At 42.2% G+C, this 25,752-nt stretch overlaps 1 protein-coding gene across 1 annotated transcript in view; it reads right to left on the bottom strand.

Moving 5' to 3' along the window:
* The window catches only part of LRP11 (low density lipoprotein receptor-related protein 11), a 76,982-nt gene that overhangs the window by 29,460 nt on the left and 21,770 nt on the right, over nucleotides 1–25,752 (bottom strand). Inside the window, exons 2-3 of the mRNA XM_010862565.1 lie at nucleotides 25,376–25,747; nucleotides 16,075–16,232 (exon numbers count right to left, since the gene is read on the bottom strand). Of these exons, the coding sequence (XP_010860867.1) occupies nucleotides 16,075–16,232; nucleotides 25,376–25,747 (530 nt within the window). The remainder of the gene's footprint in view (nucleotides 1–16,074; nucleotides 16,233–25,375; nucleotides 25,748–25,752) is intronic.

Here is a 25,752-nt window from a genome sequence, read left to right as displayed (position 1 = left end):
TTCAGATAAATAGAGTTTGAAAAATCTGCTTAGAGGGGAAGGACAGGTATGTCAGATTTTGCAGCTCAGCTACCCGTGGGCATGATGACAATTGACTGTCTCCCTGGGAAAGCTCTGAGAACCGCTGGGTTTGGACACCAACAGAAAAGGTAGATGCTGACAACAGCTGGCAGAGACTGGATCTTGCCTGAAGGGCCTCCGAAGAAGGCTTTGCAATTGGCACCGGTCCACACCTGCAGGCCTTTCCTCTGTGAGCGGAAACTAAGTACAGGAACTTAATACCAAGAGCTTTGTGTGAGATTTAGTTTGATAACTGCAGAAGTCAGCAAGATCCTGTTAGTCTCCTGTGAAAATTCTTCTACAAAAGGCTTCTTGCCCTTTCTTGTGCAGCAATCTGTTTAAAGAGTTTGCTGTTTCACCTTGTCTCTCAGACCCAGAGAGAAAAGGAAGCAAACACTTTGACTTTTGGATTTCCTCATTTCACATTGGTTTTTCCCTCTGTGGTTTTATTTCTTGGATGCAGAAAACTTTTTCAGGTTTTTAAGCCGTAAAAGGCAAAACACTAATTTGATTTGATTATTTTTTTAAGCTTTTTTTTTTTTTTTGCATTAGTGATCTTAGTTCCCTAACCAGGGATTGAATGCCCTGCATTGGGAATGCAGAGTTTTAATTATTGGGCCACCAAGAAAGACTTCCCTGGTGGCTCAGACGGTAAAGCGTCTGCCTACAATGCAGGAGACCCGGGTTTGATCCCTGGGTCGGGAAGGTCCCCTGGAGAAGGAAATGGCAACCCACTCCAGTAGTCTTGCCTGGAAAATCCCATGGACGGAGAAGCGTGGTAGGCTACAGTTCATGGGGTCACAAAGAGTCAGACATGACTGAGTCACTTCACTTTCCTTTGTAACATAGCTTGACATGCGCTTTTTTTTTTTTTAATTGAGGTATAGTTGATGTACAATATTAGATAAATTTCAAGTGTATAACACAGTGAGTCAATAACTACTCCATTTATAGTTACTATAAAATATTGCTATATTCTCTGTGCTGTACAATACATCTTTGTAGCTTATTTATTTTATACAAAGTAATCTGTACTTTTAATTCCCTGGTCCTTTATAGTTTAGTTTTTTAGCTAACAAATGCTATCTTTCTTCAGCATCAATATAAGAATATATAGAACTGTGAGATAGATGATTTCCCTCCAAGCATCCAGGCATTTCTAGACGTCTCCTCACATTTATGACACTGGGAAGGATTTACACACATACACACATACACACAGATGTATATGCAGCATATCCAATTTTTGTTTGTTTTTGGCCAAGCCCCAGGGCGTCTGGGATTCCCTAACCAGGAATCGAACCACACCCATGTGCATTGGAAGCTCAGCGTCTTAGCCACTGGGAAGAACCACAACACACCCAATTTGTAACTTGAAAGTTACATTACCTTTAATAAAACAAAGAACTTCTAATCTCTGCCCAGGATCTGTTCTATAGTAACAGAGGCTTTGATGGTTAGCCTCTGGCTAAAATCAATTTATAACTCAATCTGTTATTCTGGCTCTACTGCACCTCCCTAAAATAGTAATTTAGTGGCAAGGAACATACATTTGCATTTCTTTATATACCACACATATATACATACATGATTATTAGGACAACACTTGGTTACAAAACGAGTACTACCTCTCTATTCCCCTCACCCCCGACAGTTGCTTTTAAAGTATGTAAGGCAATGGGCAAATTGTCATAAGTAGTGACAAGATGTCATACAAAATATTTCAGTAAGAAATTCCATTGAACCAATGAATGCAAAGGCATGCTAGCTTTCTGCCTCTTATCAACTTGCAAAACAGAGAACTCTGTTAGTGGTTTGAAGGCCATTAAGATCCTTGTTGTAATCCAATGCCATCTCCCAGCACACACACAGGCTGAAGGAGACATGGGGGCAGCTAAACTGACCAACAGAGGCCAGAACATAAACTGCTATTATTAATACAATTGTCTAGATAATTCAGGTGAACATGCTTAGGTTCTGTTCTTTAGTTACGTGTTCCTTTTTCTATTTACTTTTCATCACAGACATGACCCAAAATTTCATAAAAGAAGCAAAATGAACTCAATTTTCTGTATTTTCCTAGTCAAAAAAAGAGTAGTGAAAGTGTTAGCTGCTCAGTCGTGTCTGACTCTTTGCCTCTATCTCAGCCCAATCAGAGAATAATCATCTTCTTACAAACTTAGGAAGAAGGGCTAGAGGCACGAAGAAGCAGCATATAAAATCCAAGGGGTTGAGCAAACTTAGTTGCTAACAGTGTGTAGAAACATATGTAGACATAGAAATAGAGGAAATGGGGATGTCTCTGGTGGTCCAGTGGTTAAGAATCTTCCTGTCAATGCAAGGTACACAGGTTCAATCCCTGGTCTGGGAAGATTCTACTTGTCACGGGGCAAGTGAGCCCTCATGCCGTGACTACTGCAGTCCATGTGCCCTAGAGCCCATGCTCTAAGATGAGAGAAGCCACTGCAGTGAGAAGCCTGGGCACCAAAACGAAGAGTAGGCTTCACTTGCCACAACTACAGAAAGCCCTTGTGCAGCCATGAAGACCCAGTGTAGCCCAAAATAAAGGGTCTGCCTGCCAATGCAGGAGATGCAGGAAATGTGGGCTTGATCCCTGGGTTGAGAAGATCCCCTGGAGAAGGTATAGGCTACCCACTCCAGTATTCTTGGGCTTCCCTGGTGGCTCAGATGGTAAAGAATTCGCCTGCAATGTGGGAGACCTGGGTTTGATCCCTGGGTTGGGAAGATCCCCTGGAGGAGGGCATGGCCACCCACTCCAGTATTCTTGCCTGGAGAATCCTCATGGACAGAGGAGCCTGGTGGGCTACAGTCCGTGGTGTCACAAAGAGTTGGACATGACTGAGCAACTAAGGACAGCAAAACACAGCATATGATTCCAAATTCCATGCTCGTAGTCACTGTAGAATCCTATCTCCGAGTTAGCAGAGCTTTTTTTTCTTTTAATATAAATTTATTTAATTGGAGGCTAATTATTTTACAATATTGTATTGGTTTTGCCATACATTGACATGACTCTGCCACAGGTATACATGTGTTCCCCATCCTGAGCCTCCCACCTCCCTCCCCATCCCATCCCTCTGGGTCATCCCAGTGCACCAGCCCCGAGCACCCTGTATCATGCATTGAACCTGGACTAGTGATTCGTTTCACATATGATAATATACATGTTTCAATGCCATTCTCTCAAACCATCCCACCCTTGCCCTCTCCCACAGAGTCCAAAAGACTGTTCTATACATCTGTGTCTCTTTTGCTGTCTCGCATACAGGGTTACCATTACCATTTTCTAAATTGCATATATATACATTAGTATACTGTATTGGTGTTTTTCTTTCTGGCTTACTTCACTGTGTATAATAGGCTCCAGTTTCATCCACCTCATTAGAACTGATTCAAATGTATTCTTTTTAATGGCTGAGTAATATTCCATTGTGTCTATGTACCACAACTTTCTTATCCATTCATCTGCTGATGGACATCTAGGTTGCTTCCATGTCCTGGCTATTATAAACAGTGCTGCGATGGACATTGGGGTACACGTGTCTCTTTCAATTCTGGTTTCCTTGGTGTGTATGCCCAGCAGTGGGATTGCTGGGTTGTATGGTAGTTCTATTTCCAATTTTTCAAGGAATCTCCACACTGTTCTCCATAGTGGCTGTACTAGTTTGTATTCCCACCATCAGTGTAAGAGGGTTCCCTTTTCTCCACACCCTCTCCAGCATTTATTGCTTGCAGACTTTTGGATAGCAGCCCTTCTGACTGGTGTGAAATGGTACCTCATTGTGGTTTTGATTTGCATTTCTCTGATAATGAGTGATGTTGAGCATTTTTTCATGTGTTTGTTAGCCATCTGTATGTCTTCTTTGGAGAAATGTCTGTTTAATTCTTTGGCCCATTTTTTGATTGGGTCATTTATTTTTCTGGAATTGAGCTGCAGTAGTTGCTTGTATATTTTTGAGATTAATTCTTTGTCAGTTGCTTCATTTGCTATTATTTTCTCTCATTCTGAAGGCTGTCTTTTCACCTTGCTTATAGTTTCCTTTGTTGTGCAGAAGCTTTTAAGTTTAATTAGGTCCCATTTGTTTACTTTTGCCTTTATTTCCAATATTCTGGGAGGTGGGTCAGAGAATCCTGCTGTGATTTATGTTGGAGAGTGTTTTGCCTATGTCTTCCTCTAGGAGTTCTATAGTTTCTGGGCTTACGTTTAGATTTTTAATCCATTTTGAGTTTATTTTTGTGTATGGTGTTAGAAAGTGTTCTAGTTTCATTTTTTTACAAGTCGTTGACCGGTTTTCCCAGCACTTGTTAAAGAGATTGTCTTTTCTCCATTGTATATTCTTGCCTCCTTTGTCGAAGATAAGGTAACCATAGGTGCGTGGATTTATCTCTGGGCTTTCTATTTTGTTCCATTGATCTATATTTCTGTCTTTGTGCCAGTACCATACTGTCCTGATGACTGTGGCTTTGTAGTAGAGCCTGAAGTCAGGCAGGTTGATTCCTCCAGTTCCATTCTTCTTTCTCAAGATTGCTTTGGATATTTGAGGTTTTTTGTATTTCCATACAAATTGTGAAATTATTTGTTCTAGTTCTCTGAAAAATACTATTGGTAGTTTGATAGGGACTGCTTTGAATCTATAGATTGCTTTGGGTAGTATACTCATTTTCACTATATTGATTCTTCCAATCCACGAACATGGTATATTTCTCCATCTATTTGTGTACTCTTTGATTTCTTTCACCAGTGTTTTATAGTTTTCTATTATAGGTCTTTTGTTTATTTAGGTAGATATACTCCTAAGTATTTTATTCTTTTCGTTGCAATGGTGAATGGAATTGTTTCCTTAATTTCTCTTTCTATTTTCTCATTGTTAGTGTATAGAAATGCAAGGGATTTCTGTGTGTTGATTTTATATCCTGCAACTTTGCCAACATTTAAAGCCTTCTGCATTCTTATTCCAAGAATCATTTCTTAGAAAGACGTGACCCACAGCTCATGCACAAAGCAGCTGCCTGTTGTGATCTAAAAAGGTCAGATACTCCTTACACACACACACACACACACACAGTCCTTTAAAACCTCTAAAAGCTCTCCCCGACCCCTATCCTCACCCCACTACCGACACAAAAATGGAAATGCCAGGACCTATGAAAGAAGAGTGACAGGAAGTCAGGTTTAAATGCAAGAGGACCTGGAAGCCCAGTGATGCCAGAAGCCTATTGTTCTGTAAATTTAGTGTTCCCGACTAGGAAAGAGACTTCAAAGCTCCCGCTGCTATTGGAGTAGAGCTTTCACAACTCAGCTTACTCAGTTTATTTTTCATGAGGTAATACCTATTTTTTCCCCAGGGAGATTATTTTTAAACCTTTTCTAACAAGTATTTTTTCTTAAAGAAAAAAAAGCAGTTAAATATTGAAGGCTTTGAGCTACTGTGTAAAAAAAATTCATGCCTAAAGATTAGTCTACCTCAAGGTTCCAGGTTAACTTTGAAACAAAACAGGTATGAATTACTCATCTATTATGCTCTCATGTATCTTCCTTTTTAAGTGGAACAGTAAATCCTAGAATTTGCTGTGGTTTGGGGGGTAGGTTGTGTTTTTCTTTTACTGACTGACATCACCCTTCATTCTTGAAACAAGATACAAAGAAATCCTTAAAACCACCACAGACTACTCATACATGTGCACCAACTTATCCCCAGATGTTTCTTCGGAAATTTGCAGCCTTGATAATCTTCTGTGTCTCAAAAATGCCCCGTGGGCTGCTGTAACTTTTTTTGTCCTTCATTAAAATTTTAAGGTGAATAAAATAGCTGAGAGGCAGTAATGTAGGTGAAATTTTGCTGAGGTCCATATCTGTTCTGGTGCCCTGACACATGGTGGGTTTTTTTTGCTTCTCTGTCTCCCCTTCTGCCTTTGCTATCACCCCCTGCTGCTGCTGCTAAGTCGCTTCAGTCGTGTCCAACTCTGTGTGGCCCCCCTGTCCCTGGGATTCTCCAGGCAAGGAAACCACTATTCTCTGGTTTTTCAGTGTCAAAACCCACACTTTTGGGCAGCTTCCTTGATGATCCAGTGGTTAAGAATCTGCCTACCAGTGCAAGGGTGCTTAGTCACTCAGTCGTATCCAACTCTTTGCAACCCCATGGACTGTAGACTGCCAGGCTCCTCAGTACATGGGATTCTCCAAGCAAGAATACTGGAGTGGATTGCCATTCCCTTCTCCAGGGCCAATACAAGGGACATGAGTTCAATTCCTGGTCTGGAGAGATTCTGTGTGTCTCAGAGCAACTTGGCCCGTGTGCCACAACTACTAAGCTCATGTCTAGAGCCTGCAGAGTGCAACTCCTGAGAACACACATCAACGACTGAAGCCCGCACATGCTAGAGCCCATGCTCAGCAACAAGAGAAGCCACCGCAATAAGAAGCCCAAGCACCACAAGGAAGAGTAGCCCATAAATAAAATAAATGTCTTAAAAAAAAAAAAAAGAAACTGCACTTTTAAAAAAGTCCTGTTTAGGAAAAAAAAAAAAGAGAGAGAGAGAGAGAGGAAAAAGCACTGTCCAGAAACCAGTGGAAAAATGATGGTCCTCAAATGAATCAGTGGAACTCTGTTTCCTTGGGTGATTACAAAAGGGGACTGTGTGGGACTTATAAAAGTGCCATTGTTGCTTCTAAACTTACCAAATCTGTTAATTAATTCCAAAAGAAACATATTATTCTTGGATCTCCAGAGGGGTGTGTGTGGGTGTGAAGCAGAGAGTGTCTGGAAACCAGTGCAAAACTGGTGATCCCCAGGAAATGAATCAGTGGAACTATAACTTTCCTTGGGTCAATACAAAAGGGGCCTGAATGGGACTTACTTACAAAAGTGTCACTGTTTCTTTCAAACTCACTGTTGGTTAAGGTTACTAAATTTAAGTAATTCTGAAATAAACACATTATCCTGTATCTCCAAAAGGGGGAAAAAAAAAACCATACTGTTTTGACTGATCTGGGGTGGCCTCTGCCTGCAATCAAGGGCTTTGGTTCTAGAGACTGAGGTTGGGGCACAGCAGTGAGAGCTGAATCCTAGACACTAGACCAGAGGTCAGGGTCAAGGCCCTGGCCCTTTGGCTTGACAGAAAAGAATTCCCACAAAGACAGAAAGTAGTGAAACAAGTGTTTATTAGGAGGAAAAAGAATACAGTACATGTGGATGGACACATGGCAGTCAGAGAGAGAGTCACGACCTAGTGGCAGTTTGAATCACTTTTATGGGATATTTTTTCATTTGGGTGTCCTTTGGCTGATCATTTTGATTTGCCTGGTTGAGAATCCATATTAGGAATATTTCAGGACCCTCCCATGCATGCACGCACATCTCTCAGGCAAGATGGATTCCACCGAAGAGGTCTATGGGTAGATTTGACATCACTCCCCTTTTGACCTCCAAGGAGCTTTCTAGTTGGGAGGGTCTCCTTGATTTCAAGAATGAGAAATATGTAATATGTGGTCTCTAATCTTTTATCTGGGCAGGGGCCCAGCCTCCTCTCTCGATGGTCCCTCTATGATATTTTGGAGTTTCTGTCCACAGGGAACAAACTCCAATGCTCACCCTGGGTGTGTGTGTAGGGGGGTGGGGGTGGGGGACATGAGGTGGGGCGTCCATCTATCTCATACCTCAAGACCAGAGTTCGGAGGATTTCCTCCACAGGCACTGGAGGTATGAGGTTTTGTTCCCTGTTAAAGGCCTTCTGGGCACTGTTGAACACAGGGAGTAAGTATTTGGGGTTCCTTGGGAGAATCTCTAAGAGAACATTACCCAGGCATGAACATAATCTGTCTGGGTACAAGACAGGATTACCAGAGACCATGTGGATACCATCGAAGAAAAGATGATCTCAGAATAAATAGAATAACACGCTTTTTGACTGTTTACTCTGTGCTGCTCACTGTTCCAGGGGTCTTATTTGCATTTGCATTTCATCCTTTCATCACAGTAATAATGTTAGGAGAACCACTGACTGAAACCGCCCACTCACTCTGGCCATGTTCGACAATAATCACTTGCATGAGTTGCCCTACAGTAGTAAGGAACGTGGAACCTATTGAACTACCTCCAACTGAAAGAATTCAGCAAGGGTCAGAAGGAGAGAGTAGATGCCAGTCCATATGTCCTACCATGTGTGTGTGTGTGTGTGTGTGTATGCTGTCACTTCAGTTGTCTCCAACTCTGTGTGACCCCACAGACGGCAGCCTGCCATACTCCTCTGTCCATGGGATTCTCCAGGCAACAATACTAGGGGGGTTGCAGTGTCTCTTTATGTCTCCTGCATTGGCAGGCAGGTTCTTTACCACTATGTCCTACCAACCTCCCAGAATCCTTCTCGCTGGAATCCATCTTGGCTGAGAAATCCCTGTGCTACCAGGAAGGACCCTGAGTCAGAATGATTGGCCAGAGACAACCTGGAAACTAATCCCATCACCGTAAAGGCCAAGACTGTGAGCCAAGTGGCAGAGCAGTTCTCATGGGTCCCCTTATCCTGCTGTTCTCCACCCAGGTGCCCCTTTCCAGTGAGTTCTCTTACTCTGTCAGCACCTGTGTCTCCTTGGAACATTTGTGCCCAAGTGTTAGACAAGAGCCCAGTCTTGGGCCATGGAAGGGTGTCCCTGTTCATGCAACGATAATACCTTGAAAGAGGGCTTTTGTTATCCCATCTGGCACAGGGAAGTGGTGAATCGAGGATTCAAAAACCAAAGCCAAGCAGAGGCTGTGTTAGAATTTCTCTTTCATTCACTGTTAAACTGACTCACTGAGGGAGGAAAGAAATATTTGAAATGTGATAGGAAGCTTTCTCAGTTATTTATTAATATCATTTCTCTTTTTAAAATTTAGAAACAGTTTACTCCCCTTCGCTCCTCTACCCCTACCCCATGGTCTAGAATATCTAGGATAACTTTTATTAAAGGGATTTACAGTTTGTTTCATGAAGACTAGATATTGTCCAGTAGCCAAGAAAAAACAATAGGTGATATGTGTCTAGGATCTACTTTGATGAGATACAAAGTAATTGTTAGATAGCTCTTAGCGGCCCTTCCTAACATCAGTGTGAGGCCAGAGTGTGGAACAATGCTGATCTTGCTAGGAAGGATGATAAAAATTTGAGGGTTAAAAGGGAAGTTTTTTGAAAGGTTAGCAAAATAGTCAATCATTTTTTTTTTAAAGGAGCCAATCAATTAGCGAGTGTTAGCATCCTAGTGAGCACAAAGTATAGTTCTAGGCTTCAGGAGATAAAGGGAAAATTTTTTAAGAAAGATAAGAAGGAAGAGGAAGGACAGAAGGAAGAAGAAATGGAAGAAGGAAGAGAGGAGGGAGGGGAGGGAAAGAGGAAGGGGGAGAAATCCTGGTAGCCTACAAATGACTGAAATCCCTATCCACTCTTTACTCTGTCCCTCATTGAAAATAATTTTAAAGAAATCTTTCATAATCCTTATAAATTCTGCTGTGATAGTATAGATTTTATATATTTTCTTGACCTGTTATCAACAAACATAATTGAAAAACAGAAGACAGATATAGTTATTAATAGCCTTTACTCTTCAAAGATCACATGGGTTCTCTGGAACTTTGTGTATTGGTTAAACAACCCAGGCTGCCTTGAAAACTCTGCTAACTAAATGTTTAGAAAGTCTTTTAATATGTTTTTAAATATTCTCCTTAACATATATGATTCTTTCCTTTTATGGTCATTTTCAGTATTGACCCAGATTATTTTCCAGGCAATCTTACTGAGGAGGGGTAAACCACAAAACATCTACGTAAGACAGAAGACAATTTGAAATTTGACATTTATTTTGTGTTCTCTTTCCCCTAGGACAAAAAGTCAATATTCTTCTTTCTATTATGTTCCTTTACCAGAAAACATTTTCTCTAAGCCTCAGTTTTAAAAATCCTATTTTAATCCATTTAAGGGGATCTAAAAATGAGATTAATTAGGAGACTAATCATTCAGTCTCATGAAACTTGAGTTTTATTAAGAGGGACCCATGTATCTGTTTGCTCAAGACAGTCTCAGTTTATCTCTGTGGTCCTGGTGTAATTATTATTTCCACTTCCCAAACATGTTTCAAAGTAGATAATACACCTATATGTTTGTAAAAATTAATTATTTATAGCAGACACACCAGTGTGCAATTGGTTTTAAGTTAATAATGAAGTTATTAGTGTAAACAACATCCATCCTTTAGTAGGCTTCCTGTGGCTCCACCTGCAATGCAGGAGGCACGGGTGGGGAAGATTCCCTGGAGAAGAGAATGGCAACCCACTCCAGCATTCTTCCTGAAGAATCCCCATGGACAGAGGAGCCTGGCGGGCTACAGTCCGTGGAGTCACAAAGAGTCAGACATGACTAAGCAACTAACACTTTCACGCATGGTATTTTAAGACAGTTTAGCTCAATTTTCCACATCTGATGAGTGGAAATCAATCTACAGATTTATGAATTTCAAATCTCCCTGAACATTGTCATATTCTATATCATATTTTACATTCTGACTTCAAATTTAACGTATTACATTAAATAATCATGAAACTCAGCAACATATAATGGACTATCTGAAAAAAGTGTCTTCTTACATTTAAGAATGTGTTACAGAATAATATTCAGTTAAACGGATGTAGAATATCCTGTTAGAAAGCAGAAAATATGTAACTTTAAAGTCGGAAACCTCTTGGAATTCCCTAGTGGTCTGGCGGCTAGGGCTTGGCACGTTCACTGCTGTGGCCTGGGTCTAATCCCTGGTCAGGGAACTAAGATCCTGAAAGCCGCATGGGTCAGCCAAAGCACAAAACAAAACAAACAGATCCTCTTGGTCATGGCCAGTCATCTCTCTTACTCATTTTCTTCATAAATGAGGAAACCATATGAGCTTTTCCATAAGAATATGAGCTTTTCCTTATACTTAGTCCATTTAAAGTGCTGAGAACAATACTGGACACACACCAGATGCTAAAATAAGGTTAGCTATTAATTTTATCATAATTAAGGTGGCAGCATAATTCTTCTTAAGATGGAGAACCTCATTTATTTTTGTTTTTTGGAGACCTAAATGGGTGATTTGGATGTGAAAGGATAGGTCCTAGAAACTGGTCTTAAAGTATTGCGAAACAAAGCGAGGGTTGACTATTGTACTATGGAAGATGAGAAAGGGGGTGAGAATTCTGCAGATAGTGAAGAGAGGGGAGGGCTCAAGAAGGGGTTGGGATAGGCACTCAGTGGAAAGCCTGACCAATGAGAGTTGAGTTACCTTTGAGGGCATTCATGAATGTCTCACGAATATATATTTATATATATTATAGTATATACAATATATATTTATATGTATAATATTTTATATATAAATTATTTATAAATAATTATAAATAACCACTATAAGACAGTTGCAATTTGAGAGCAAATAGCTCCTCTATTGCAGGCTTTGTTGCTAGATGGTGGCTTTATAGTCTTAAGTCTATGTGCTATCACTGTTATAACTTGGCTAGGGAATTGGTCCACAATTTCCTCTTTTTTCTTTCCTTAGTTCTTCTGACCAGAGATGGAATCCCCACCTCCTGCAGTGGAAGTGCAGAGTCTTAACCACTGGACTGCCAGGGAAGCCCCACACATTTTCCTCTTTAGTCAGCCTTAAATGCCTAATTTTGTTACTTCTTTATAAACACCTTCAGTAAATTTAATACGGAATCATAAGCATTATTTTTATTTGGCATTCATACACACAATTCATAATCTACAGAATAAAGCTTTTCATAGCAACTGTGAAAATCTAGGTGATCATAGAGACAGATTTGCAATTGCTTGACCAAATATATCCATGAGTGCCAGTTAATAGTCAGCGTCCACCTGAAGGGAACTCTCATAGAGGTCTGATCAGTGGCTTGTTCATGCACCTTTTCTGATCAATCTTGAAAGTAAAAGTGAAAGTGTTAGTCGCTCAGTTGTGTACGATTCTGCGACCCCATAGTCGGTCCATGGAATTCTCCAGGCAAGAATGTGGGAGTGAGTTGTCCTTCCTTCATCCAGGGGATCTTCCTGACCCAGGGACTGAACGTGGGTCTCCTGCACTGCTGCTGCTGGTGCTGGATTCTTTACTGTCTGAGCTACCGGAGAAGCCCTCTTTAAGGCTTAAGATTTATCAATCTTAATTTTCAGAAATTCAGTAAAAATATATTAATTTTGCAGCTGACACAATGCACAGAGGAATAATAAACACTGGGTTGGCAAAATGTTCATTTGAGTTTTTCATCAGGTTTAGTATCTTACAGAAAAACCCAAACAAAATTTTTTTTTTTAACTTTAAATTTTGTATTGGGATATATAGCCAGTTAACAATGTGACAGTTTCAGGTGAACAGTGAAGGGACTCAGCCAAGCCCAATATAATGGATGATACTCAAAGTTCAAAAATTATTTCTGTTGTAGCTGAAAACTACACTTAAGTATAAAAAGGATAAACATATGGCCTTGCAGTCAGGTTCAATAAATCAATTACACAAACACAGAATGGGGGAGACCTCAAGATGGCTATTTGTGTGGAAAGATGAAGCAGGCTTTAGATGTTCCTTCTAATGGAAAGCTCAACATTAACCTACCCTGGAGGAGGAAATGGCAACCCACTCTAGCACTTGCTTGGAAAATCCCATGGACAGAGGAGCCTGGCGGGTTACAGTCTGTGGTATCACAAAGGGATGGATGGACATGACTCAGCATGCATATTTGTAGTTTCTGATGGAAAGCTCAACAGGAACCTATAGTGAGAAGCAGATACTAAAATAGTTTATGTAAATGAATCTTCATTAATAGAAGTGAGACAATGTCTGGATCACAGGAGGTAATAGTCTGTTAAGAAGAACCACAGTTTAAGTATGGGTTTCAATTAGGGGGTTCAGATTTTAAGAGGGGCATGAATGAACCTGAGAAAATCTAAAAAAGGCTGGATGGTAGACAGTCTAAGAGCCAATTCATATGAGGAACATTGCAAGAACTGAGAGTGTTGAGTTCTGAGAAGACCATTTTCAGTGGTGACGTTCATTAAAAAAACAAAAACAAAAAAAAATGAACTTTAATTGCTGCTGCATAGACTAAAAAGATGTGTTCAGTGCTTTTCCAAAAGGAAGACCCAACATAGTTGCATAGAAGTAACAGGGAGGCACATGTATTGGCCCAGTAATGAGAGCTGATTAAAGATGTCATAGGACATGACGCGAACTAGTGAGCTTTCATCTCTGGAAATACCAGGCAGGCTGGATGACCACTAGAAGGGAGGTGAAAGCAGGGCCTCTTGTATGGATAGGAGACTGGGTAAGATGCTGGTCGAAGGTCTGGTCCAATTCTAAGACTGTATAGTCTTTGGATAAATCAACGTGCTTAAATCAGTCTTAAGGGACTAGCTGATTACTGTTCTTATTTTCATCCCAAGAGAAGAGAAATCAGTATTTCCTCACAGTGGGAAGAGCCTGTGAAGATGTAAGAAGAAGAAGACAGCCACCTGCAAGCCAAGGAGAGAGGCCTTAGAAGATAGCAGACCTGCTGACACCTTGACCTTGGACTTTCAGCCTCTAGGACTGTGAGAAATACATTGTTTCAGGCATCCAGTCTGTGGTATTCTGCTATGGTAGCCCTGGCAAACCAACACAGATTTTTCTCCACCTTCTCTGATTGGAGTGATTGGAGGAAGTTTATCTGCCTAAGCCAGGAAATACTCTTATCTACAAAGAGGCCCAGCAGGGTTAATACAAAGCTACTTTCCTAACAACTGAAGACTCTGTTTATACAGCAATTCAACGTTTGGGTATTTATCTGAAGGAAACAGAAACACTAACTTGAAAAGACAAATAAGACTTCCCTTGTGGTCCAGTGGTTAAGAATCTGCCTGCCATGCAGGGGACACGGGTTCAATCCTTGGTCCAGGAAGACTCCATGTGCCATGCGGCCACAAACTGAGCCCATACTGCAACTACTGAAGCCAGGTACTCTAGAGCCTGTGCTCCACAACAAGAGAAGCCCCTGCAATGAGCACCCTTGCACTGAAACTAGAGAGTAGCCCCTGCTTGCCACAACTAAAGAAAGCCCGTGCACAGCAAGGAAGACCCAGAGCAGCCAAAAATAAAATAAATAAAATTTAAAAAGGATATATGCACCCCATGTTCACTGCTGTGTTATTACAATAGCCAAGATATGGAAACAGCCTAAACGTCCATCAACTGATAAGAGCATAATGAAAATTCGGTGTACAAAAAGAAGGAAATCTTGCCATTAGCAACAACATGGAGGGTCCTTGAGGTCATTATGGTCAGTGAAATAAACCAGACAGAAAAATTAAATACTGTATGATCTCACACTTACATGGAATCTAAAACAAACAAACAAAAAACCCTAAACCAAGCTCAGAGATATAGCGAACAGACTGGTGGTTGCCAGAGGCAGGGGGCAGGACTGGGTGAAAGGAGTCAAAAGGTACAAATTTCCAGTTATAAAATAAATAAGCCATGGGATGTAATGTACAGCATGGTGATTTCAGTCAATAACACTGTCTCTTATTTGAAAGTTGCTAACAAAGGTCCATCTAGTCAAGGCTATGGTTTTTCCAGTGGTCATGTATGGATGTGAGAGTTGGACTGTGAAGAAAGCTGAGTGCCGAAGAATTGATGCTTTTGAACTGTGGTGTTGGAGAAGACTCTTGAGAGTCCCTTGGACTGCAAGGAGATCCAACCAGTCCATTCTGAAGGAGATCAGCCCTGGGTGTTCTTTGGAAGGAATAATGCTAAAGCTGAAACTCCAGTACTTTGGCTACCTCATGCAAAGAGTTGACTCATTGGAAAAGACTCTGATGCTGGGAGGGATTGGGGGCAGGAGGAGAAGGGGACAACAGAGGATGAGATGGCTGGATGGCATCACCTACTCGATGGACATGAGTTTGAGTGAACTCTGGGAGATGGTGATGGACAGGGAGGCCTGGCGTGCTGCAATTCATGGGGTTGCAAAGAGTCGGACACGACTGAGGGGCTGAACTAAACTGAACTGAACTGAACTGAAGAGAGTAAATCATAACAGTTGTTACCACAAGAAAAAAAATTGTAACTTTGTGTGGTGACAGATGTTAACTAGACTTACTATGATGATCATTTCACAATATATACGTATATCAAGTCATGATGTCCTACATCTGAAACTGATATAATGTTGCATGTCAGTTACATCTTAATTGAGTGTAGGTAGGCACTGGACAAGAGGCTCATTCCCATCAGCTGCAATTCCAGCCCAGGTAAGCCTTATGAAAATCAGTGAGGAGCACTTGATAGGAGGGCTTAATGTCAAACTCCCCTCACTTAATTAACTCAACTAACTCAGGTAGGCCTAATGCTAAGTGAGAAGCTTGCTTTCTGGATCATGTGAACAGTAAGTTCATTTTGTTGTTATTTTCCTCTCTATGCTCTTTTGTATTCTTCATATTTTCTACTTGGGCTGTGAACTGAAACAAAGAAGAAAGGAAAATATATAATGCTTTTAACATTTCTTAAATGTTTTAAAAACATTTTTTAATCCGAGTCAATAAAACAAAGCATGAGTCTTTCTCCTTGAAGGTTTTATGTGCTCTGGAGAAGTTGACAAAAAAGCAAGAATGAAGGTAAGCTTTAAAACACATGGCCAGGGTCTTCCCTGGTGGTCCAGAGCTGAGGACTCCATGCACTCACTGCCAAGGGCCTGGGTTCTATCCCTGGTTGGGAAGCTGAGATCCCACAAGCTGAACAGTGTGGCCAAAAAAATAAAATAAGAACAAAACACATGGTCAGGATCACTGTTTACTCAGAAGAAAAGTAAATTCATATAACAAGACACCTTTTCAACAATCATTTTTATGCTTTCTCCACACTGCTACCAATTTATAGACATTCAAGGACTGTAAGTAGAAAGATCACTTTGCTGAAACATTAGTTTTCTTTATTACAACATGAATTACCTTCATGTCCACTGTCGGGTCACCTTGCAGTAGTGTCCACTCATACTGGACGATGGCGTGGTCATCTGTGCTTTCTCGGCCGTCCAGAATCACGCCATCTGTGGGCAGATGCAAAACCACATCCTGCCCAGCCTTGCTGAGTGGAGGCTCGTCCTTTTCTGTGAAAGAAAAGAAATAATTCATAGGAGAAATGATTCCCTATTTTTTCTCATTTATTATGAGAGGTATTTTTGCCAAGAGGATGTATAGCAACTGAAAGTTATTTTCTTATTTTCATTGCAATAAATTAAATCTGGAAAGTTAAGGCAAGTTCTTGGATTCACATAAAATTCACATAGAAATTCTTGGAATCCAATTTTCTTCTAGGAAAACAGAAGAGATTCACAGCTTCTTACTAGTTTTTCTAAGGGAAGCTGATACAGAATTTGAGATACCCTAAAATATTAATAGCAAACAAGTGTGTATTGATATTTAGCTTTTCTCCTTCATAGTAATTCTCACTGTGTCCACTAAATATTAAACATGATGGACAGCCACTCCAGGGATGGTTGATAGAAGCCATCAGATACAGAAAACATTCTTAAGAGCAGAATTGTGGATATTTTACGTGATTTAAGCATCCTATTAGTAAACTTATGCAAATGCACATATATTTTGATGAAGCTTAGTAATTTCTATTTTGATGTGGACCATTGTTAAAGTCTTCATTGAATTTATTATAGTATTTCTTTCGTTTCATGTTTTGGTTTTTTAGCCATGAGGCATGTGGGATCTTAGTTCCTAAACCAGGGTTCGAACCCATATCCCCATATCTTGGCCACCAGGGAAGTCCCCAAAACTTAGTAATTTAGCTGGGAAGAAATAACTCTGCAGGCTTTTGTAATACATCCTTCTTGGCATCCACTATTCCACTATCTCCTTCCTCCTCTAGCACCAAAACTTGATCTGAATTTTGGGCTGGACTTCCTTAACTTATTTTGAATGATGTTGTTAAGACAGTGCTCTCCTTCTGCACAGCTGAAGTTGCCCCTCAAGCAAACTTCTAAGGGCCAATCCAGATACCCACTGCCTTGAAGATGAAAAGTTAAAGTTTTACATACCCTCCTTCTCCTGCCTCTGTAACTCAGCTTGCCCCTTGCAAAGTCTAGATCACATAGGTCACATAGTCTCAGAAAGTGGGGACTTGCAATACTAGGAATTGGAGCTTATCTCGCTCACCCTTGTTCTGCTCTTTGCAATCACTCAGCCCCTGTAAACCTGCTTAACCATGCCTGTTCAGGTCAGGCATCCCCCTCCTCATCGTGACCACTGTTCCCCCACATGAGAAACCCCTTAGTTTAAACCAGCCTATTAACAGCTAGTGTTGCTCACTACAGTCTGTCTATAAAAACTCTGTAATCCCTTTGTTCGGGGCTCAGAGCTTAGAGTGTTAACTCCTCTGGGCCCGCTGGCTTAATAAACCTGAGTTCTCCAACTCTCCAAGTGTGGTGCTTGGTTTCTTGAGTACTGGTTTCTGCAACAGCCTGACAGTTGAAGCTAGCAGTAATCCTATTATTTTCTCAGACTGCAAGGAGATCAAACCAGTAAACCTGAAAGAAAATCAGCCTTGATTGATCATTGGAAGGACTGATGCAGAAGCTGAAGCTCCAATATTTTGGCCACCTGATGCAAAGAGCTGACTCATTGAAAAAGACCCTGATGCTAGGAAAGGTTGAGGGCAGGAGGAGAAGGGGACAGCAGAGGATGAGATGGTTAGATAGTAACACTGACTCAATGGACATTAGTTTGAGCAAACTCCAGGAGATGGTGGAGGACATCCCACCATTGCAAGCATGGATGGCATGCAGCAATCCATGGGATCACAAAAAGCTGAACATGACTCAGCGACTAACACAAGGAATCAGCACATTTGCTGTTGCCAAAGGGTACATATTCCTATTGAGAAAATGAGTCCCATTTTTACAGTCATTTAAAACAATGAGTAATCAAATTATGCCACATAAGCAACCCCTGTCTTAGAAGACAATTGGTCTGTTTTTTACCCCTTGAGCAAAGAGCCAGTGCCTGATGACTTTATTCTGCTTCTCTCAGGGAAGCAGAGAGATGACAACTGCTTTACTAATAGGCCCTCTTTTAGTTTTATAGAGAACTTTCCTTTGCCTCTGAAAGGTTCATCACTTTCCACGCAATGGTTTACATTACAATTCTGGAATCTTTTATGCCTTGCTGGAAAGCTTGTGGGATCTTAGTTTCCCAACCGAGATTGAACACTCGCCCATTGCGGAAGTGGAAGAAGAGCAGAATCCTAACCCCTGGACTGCCAGGGAAGTCCTAGGCCCTGAAAGGTTTACCCAAAAATATTTAAGATGGAAAAATCAGATAAGCTTGGAAATACTGCACATGTTATAAAACTAGTCCTGGCCCTCCTGGAAGAAAAAAAAAGTCACTGTAGTCATTTACTTTTCTTTAGGGAAGCTTAAAGATATGGTTTATGAACACAGTGAAATCTCCATATCCTCTAAATTGGTCGTTGTATCAGAAATAATAGATTTAAGTCCAGTTTAAGTCCAGGCAAATTACACTGTATAATGTATTTAAAAATAAGTCAGAGCTGGGACTTCCCTGGTGGTCCCGTGGTTAAAAAATCTGCTTGCCATGGAAGGGGACATGGGTTCGATCCCTAGTCTGGAAACTAAGATCCCACAAGCAGTGGGGCAACTAAGCTCATACACCGCAACTACTGAGCCCTAGAGCCAGAGAGCCTGAGCTCTGCAACAAGAGAAGCCACTGTAATGGGAGGCCCGTGCACTGAAACTAGAGAAAGCCCGCATGCAGTGGTGAAGAACTAATACGACCATAAATAAACATGTAAGTAAATAAAATCTTAAAAATAAAGCAACCCAAAGCGATTTGGCTTAGGCGACTTAAGCCAGAAACAGGTCTTCAAAAATAAACAAATGACAACAAAGAGAGAAAGGAGTGTGCCGTCACTCAAAAAAATTTGACTCGATGAACAACAAGCTTAAATGTCACTTTGAGTTTTTGTTATAAAAATGTAATAAGCCAATGTGAAGTACTCTGGAAACACTGATTTCTTTTGAAGATTAAGCATATTTGGTATGATCCACAGAGATGAAATAAAACTCATATCCATCTTGATGGAGCATATCAAGGGGGCACTTTATGCAGAGAGGTATATTAACTACTCTGATTTTCTATATGTTGCTCTGAGCAATGCCTTATTGACAAGAAAGAGGAATCTGGGTCTTATTGCGTGGGCACCAATAGCCAAGGCTGAGGATGTGGAAGTGGGGCCAGCCAGACTAAGAGAAGAGCCCTAGATATTAAAGGTCAAAATCCATCTTGATTTTTCTGTTTGTTTGCTTTTGTGAACTTTTTTCTTTTCTTAATTGCAACATGTCAGGAAAAAGTTATTTACAACCCCAATATGATTGTTTTCATTTTTGATGTCTATTGTTCGTCTTTCCCCATCTGAGCTGCTGATAATAGCAATTAATGTTGGTGATGGCGGTGTTTAGCTGGTCAGTCACGTCCAACTCTTTACCACCCCATGGACCATAGCCTGCCAGGCTCCTCTGTCCACGGGATTTCCCAAGCAGGAATACTGGAGTGGGCAGCCATTCCATTCTCCAGAGTATCTTCCCCACCTAGGGATCGAACCCGGGTCTTGTGCATTGCAGGCAGATTCTTTACCACTGAGCCACCAGGGAAACCCAATAATAAGTAACAGATGACACCACCCTTATGGCAGAAACTGAAGAGGAACTAAAAAGCCTCTTGATGAAAGTGAAAGAAGAAAGTGAAAAAAGTTGTCTTAAAGCTCAACATTCAGAAAACGAAGATCATGGCATCTGGTCCCATCACTTCATGGGAAATAGATGGGGAAACAGTGGAAATAGTGTCAGACTTTACTTTTTTGGGCTCCAAAATCACTGCAGATGGTGATTGCAGCCATGAAATTAAAAGATGCTTACTCCTTGGAAGAAAAGTTATGACCAACTAGATAGCATATTGAAAAGCAGAGACATTACTTTGCCAACAAAGGTCCGTCTAGTCAAGGCTATGGTTTTTCCAGTGGTCATGTATGGATGTGAGAGTTGGACTGTGAAGAAAGCTGAGCACCGAAGAATTGATGCTTTTGAACTGTGGTGTTGGAGAAGACTCTTGAGAGTCCCTTGGGCTGCAAGGAGATCCAACCAGTCCATTCTGAAGGAGATCAGCCCTGGGATTTCTTTGGAAGGAATGATGCTGAAGGTGAAACTTCAGTACTTTGGCCACCTCATGTGAAGAGTTGACTCATTGGAAAAGACTCTGATGCTGGGAGGGATTGGGGGCAAGAGGAGAAGGGGACGACAGAGGGTGAGATGGCTGGATGGCATCACTGACTCGATGGACGTGAGTCTGAGTGAACTCCGGGAGTTTGTGATGGACAGGGAGGCCTGGCGTGCTGTGATTCATGGGGTCGCAAAGAGCCAGACACGACTGAGTGACTGAACTGAACTGTTTACTGGGTGATTTCTTTGTACCAGGCATCACATGAAGCATTTTTGAGCCATAAATTCACCCAGTTTTCACAAGTCTTTGAGGAAACTAGGTCAGATTGGCTAAGTTAGTTGCCTAAGACCACACAAGTGATGAATTTGTCACTTGAGATGTCAGCTCAGATCTGTCTAACTGAAAGGCTCTACTTAACCCAGTATATTTTGGGAGCACTCACATGTATGCTAGTTACAGTAAATATAAAGTTACATCCTGAATTTAACCCAACTTATTGATGTATTCTTACTTATTGATATTTATTCATATATCCTACCATTGCTTGTGTCACTGTATAAGCTTCACAGTTGTCACTTTAAGTCCCTAGCCTCTACTACTGGACATTACTTTGTTACCAATTTTCTTCACCATCATACATAATGCCACAATAATTTTTTTGCTCATACTTTTCTTTAGCATGGATCATTTTCCTTAAAACATATCTCAGGAGAATGAATATTTTAACGTTCTCTGATGTCTTTCTTGATTGATTTCCAAAAGAGACATTTCAACGTACACTTTCAGTGACCATGTATGATTATAAGTTCACCACATGCACATCAATGTAACTTCAGTAAACTTATTATTGCCAGTGTAACAACAGTGCATGTGTGTGTCCTAAGTCACTTTAGTTGTGTCCGACTCTTTGTGACCCTATGGACTTGTACTCTGCCAGGCTCCTCTGTCCATGGGATTCTCCAGGCAAGAATACTGGAGTGGGTTGCCATGCCCTCCTCCAGGGGATCTTCCTGACCCAGGGACTGAAAGAGTCTCTAAGGTCTCCTGCATTGGCAGGCGGGTTCTTTACCACTGGTGCCACTTGGGAACAGTAACCTGGTATTAAATGAGTTTTTCTGATTACTTCTAAGGATGAACATTTTTCCATGTTTATCAATTAAATATCCTCTTCTGGAAGCTGTATTCATATGCTTTACCTACTTCTTTTTGTTTTTCTTACTAATTCACAGAACCAGGTCTCCTGCATTGCAGAAGGATTCTTTATCAGCTGAGCTACCAGAGAAGCTCCTGATTCACATAAGCTTGCTATTAATATAATAAATACACTGGTCTCATACCTTCCCAGACTTCTATTTGCAATTTCTTTTGTTTCTTGACATAATGAAGTTTGTAAAAACATGTGTATACTACATCCTTTCTCTTTATGATCTCTTTAATTGATTAGAAAGTTATCTTCCCCCCAGATGTATAATAGTGAAATTTATTTTCTTCAAATCTTCTATGTATGGAGTAACCTACGGCCTAATTTTTAAACAAATTATTTAATTCTTTAACCCATTTGGAATTTCTGTGTGATCAGAGTTGCAGGTCTCAATGTATTCCCACTGGTTATCTCAATAGTATTACATAATTATTTGCAACTCCTTTGTGATATTTATTTATAACACAAAAGGGAGAGGTTGAAAATGTGAGAAATATGCAATAGGTCAGGCACTCACGGAGGGATGAGCTTTGAACATTCCCAGGTCAGTTCTTTCCTTTGCCCTTGGAGTAGATGAGAGAAAGGCCGGGGGTGACTATGCATGGGTTTACAGAGGGGATGGCAGAGCTCTGTCCAACACTGACTTTCCCTAATACAGATGCAAGCCTGACTTCTCAGATTACCCAACGTTTGCCCAGAGATTCTGGTTTTCAGGCCGAATATCCAGTGGAAAGAGCATAAGGGTGCTGGCCCTTGAGCTCTTGGAGACTGTATTCTCTGGGTCCTCTGAGGTCCTAACCGCTCCACTGCCTCCTTCCTGCTGCTCCTCACTTTCATCAGAAAACACAGACCCCCAGGTCCTCCAGTCAGCCACACAATACAGCCAAGGTCCCATAGTGACATCAGGTACGTGGGAACCGCCTTTCTAATTCACAAAGCATGTCCACCCTTGATCCTCATGACAGCCCAGCTGGGAGGCAAGGCCAGCACTCAAGTCCTAGGAGGATGAGCAGGGAACCTCACGGAGAAGAGCCGGCTCTCAAATTCAGGACTCAGGACCGCAAGCCCCCTGCCCTGCCCTTTGCACACGACTGCAGGAAGACTGCGTCAATTCAGCACACCTCTCTCTCCAGCATTCTCCACTCCTTCCCACCTTCTCCCATCATCCCAGGTAGCTGCTTAGTCAGTCTCACCCTGGAAACTCAACTGAGGGCATCTCTGCTTCCAGGTGTCCTGATGCTGTTGGAGAAAGCATTCAAGTTGCCCCAGAATACAGCTCCACAACTCACAGAGCACAGCTCACGACTCATATAACTCAGCTCACAGCTCACATAACACAGCTCACAGCTCCACAGAACACAGGTCATAACTCACACAACACAGTTCACAACTCACACAGCACAGCTCACAACTTACAATGCATAGCTCCACAAAGCAGGTTCTATGATACCTTTGGACAGGTTACTTTCTCTCACCAAGGCTTCGAGTACCCTGGAGATTATGAGAGAACCTAGATTTGGAAAGGACAGATTTGTGAGGACAGAGTGAGTTCATGTGTCTAAGGAGCTTATAGCAGTGCCACTTATCAAACTCAATAAATGTCCACAAAGAACAGGGCTGATGGGGTCTGCTATAACAACAAACAGGGCTGATGGGGTCCGCTAAAAATGTGAACTGTGCAATTCCACCTGGCCCCCTGCCCTTTTTTCATAATCCTTGTATTCACCCTCAAATGGACCCTAAAACATTTTCTGTAAATTTCTAAACCATTTTCATGCTCCTTTAGCCTTAAACTACATGTGCTCACAGCTTCAGAAAAACAAAAAACATTCATGAAGGAACCACTTAGTCTCAGAAGCACAGGGAACTTCAGGAGGTTAAGGATCTAGGCAGGAAAAACACGAGACCTTTGCCCTCTCTGCAGACAGAATGAGGAGACCTTTGCCCTCTCTGCAGACAGAATGAGGAGACCTTTGCCCTCTCTGCAGACAGAATGAGGAGACCTTTGCCCTCTCTGCAGACAGAATGAGGAGACCTTTGCCCTCTCTGCAGACAGAATGAGGAGACCTTTGCCCTCTCTGCAGACAGAATGAGGAGACCTTTGCCCTCTCTGCAGACAGAATGAGGAGACCTTTGCCCTCTCTGCAGACAGAATGAGGAGACCTTTGCCCTCTCTGCAGACAGAATGAGGAGACCTTTGCCCTCTCTGCAGACAGAATGAGGAGACCTTTGCCCTCTCTGCAGACAGAATGAGGAGACCTTTGCCCTCTCTGCAGACAGAATGAGGGCATTTGGGCCAAGCAGCACCCTTCCATGTGTCCATATTCCCGGGATCCAAAGAACTTGTGAGCAGAGCAGCTCTTTTCCTGAATAAGGACCAAGCCCAGTGGTCATCTGGGTGTACCCTTGAGCATCTCCAAAGTGAATTACTAGACAAACTTCCCCCTGCCCCCGCCCAGAGAAAGGAAGGTCAGAAAAGGAAGTAGAAGAAAAAAGGATTCAGAAACTTCTACAATAAACTAAAGTCCCCTCCACCCCCCATGGCAGATATATTCTTTCCTTGTTTCCACTTTCCTGTTTCCACTGGCTTATAAGAAAGCTCCATTTGACAATGCTGGTTTTCTCCAATTGTGCAGTGAGAAGGGAAAGGGATTTTGTTTCATTGGTGCTGGGATTTATTTTTGAATCCCTGCTTGGGCAGAGGAAAGCTGTGTGTGAAACAGCCATGGGTGGGCTCAGGGATGTAGGTGAAAGTGCCTCCCGCCTCCACTTAAGGGAGAAAACTTTGGAGTCCTTTGCAGTGTGTGCCTTAAGGCCTAGAAATCTCAGGTGACCTTGGATGTTTATTCCACTGGAGGTGGGAAGGGAGGTGGGCCATTGTGGACACAGATTTCCAGACCATTCTCTTTGGACCTAAAGATCATGGAGACTCCAGATTTCCAAAGTGGCTGAGGCTATGCCCCTCTAGTCTTGTTATGATTTCACTTTTGCGTCATCATAAAGCAAACAGCAACAGAGTGCAATCAATCATACTCAGCTGAACACAAGCAGGCCCAATCAAGGTTTTATTTCCTGAGACCTTATCTCCACCTGCCACTTTTTTTTTTTTTTGCCTCCTGTTTAGGTCTTAATTCTCATTCTGATCATCCCCAGAATAAAAACCATCAAGCAAAAAGCATCTTTTTTAGCTCCTCTTCAAAAGAGAGGTGCTTTAAATTTTATTTTCAATTAATTGAGTTCCTTTTCTCCCCACTCCTTAAAAAAGAGAATCATAGTTCATAGGAAATAGTTAGACCCACTTCAAAATAACCTGACCTATTCCCTTCTGAATTTTGTCTGATGAAAGCAACTTTAGGTGGAATCATGAATCCTGAGAGCCAAGCTAAGAAATAAGGGTGATTGCTATGAGCAATCTGGCATCTAATTAGATTTTATTCTTGTAATTACTTGACACAGACCATACCTTATAAGAACCTCTGAGACTAAAATAGACTTTCCCCCCTGAAATTTTCTCTTCCATTAAATCAAATTTCTGTGAATCTTTTCAGATCAGTATTCCTCCCTAAGTTAAGAAAAATTCCAGAAGCAGTCCACCGTGCCCGCTTCCACCCAATCTACTAGGGGTTTCTCAAAAAACATCCCTAGGACTGAGACATCAAAGCCGGATGTTTCATTTCTGACTTGACTGAGGAGGGCCCAGTGGTCCTGCCTAGGCAGGTCTCCCAGACGCAGCCACCAACAGGTACAAGGGCAGCGACAGCAGGGCCCAAGCGACCAGGCCCGGGCCTCGGGTGGCGTGCTTACCCAGGCGAGGCGAGGCCCGGGTGAGGGCCGGGGCGCCGGCTTCCAGGCCTTCCTGCTCGCCCTCTGGGGAGCGGCTGAGGCTGTAGCTGCTGTAACCTCGGTGCAGCGCGAACTTGCAGACGCTGCGTCCTCGCCAGGTGCAGTTGAAGAGGTAGCAGCCGAGCGCGGTGGCCGGGGGCGCGGGCCGCCGGGGCAGCTCCACCACGGCCACGGAGCAGTGCGGCTCGAGGCAGCAAGCCTGCAGGCACTGCCGCCAGTCCCGCACGGCCGCCGGCGCGCTCAAGAAGCTGGCGCCAGCCGCGATCGAGTCCTTGGTGCGGATGATGGCGTCGGGCCTGGCCCTGTAGCCGCCGCCCCCGGGGCCCGGGCCGCCTTCC

Source organism: Bison bison, unplaced genomic scaffold (genome assembly GCF_000754665.1).
Source record: "Bison bison bison isolate TAMUID 2011002044 unplaced genomic scaffold, Bison_UMD1.0 scf7180017864483, whole genome shotgun sequence".
Taxonomy (NCBI): Eukaryota; Metazoa; Chordata; class Mammalia; order Artiodactyla; family Bovidae; genus Bison; species Bison bison.
This window is presented reverse-complemented; position numbering and strand designations above follow the sequence as displayed.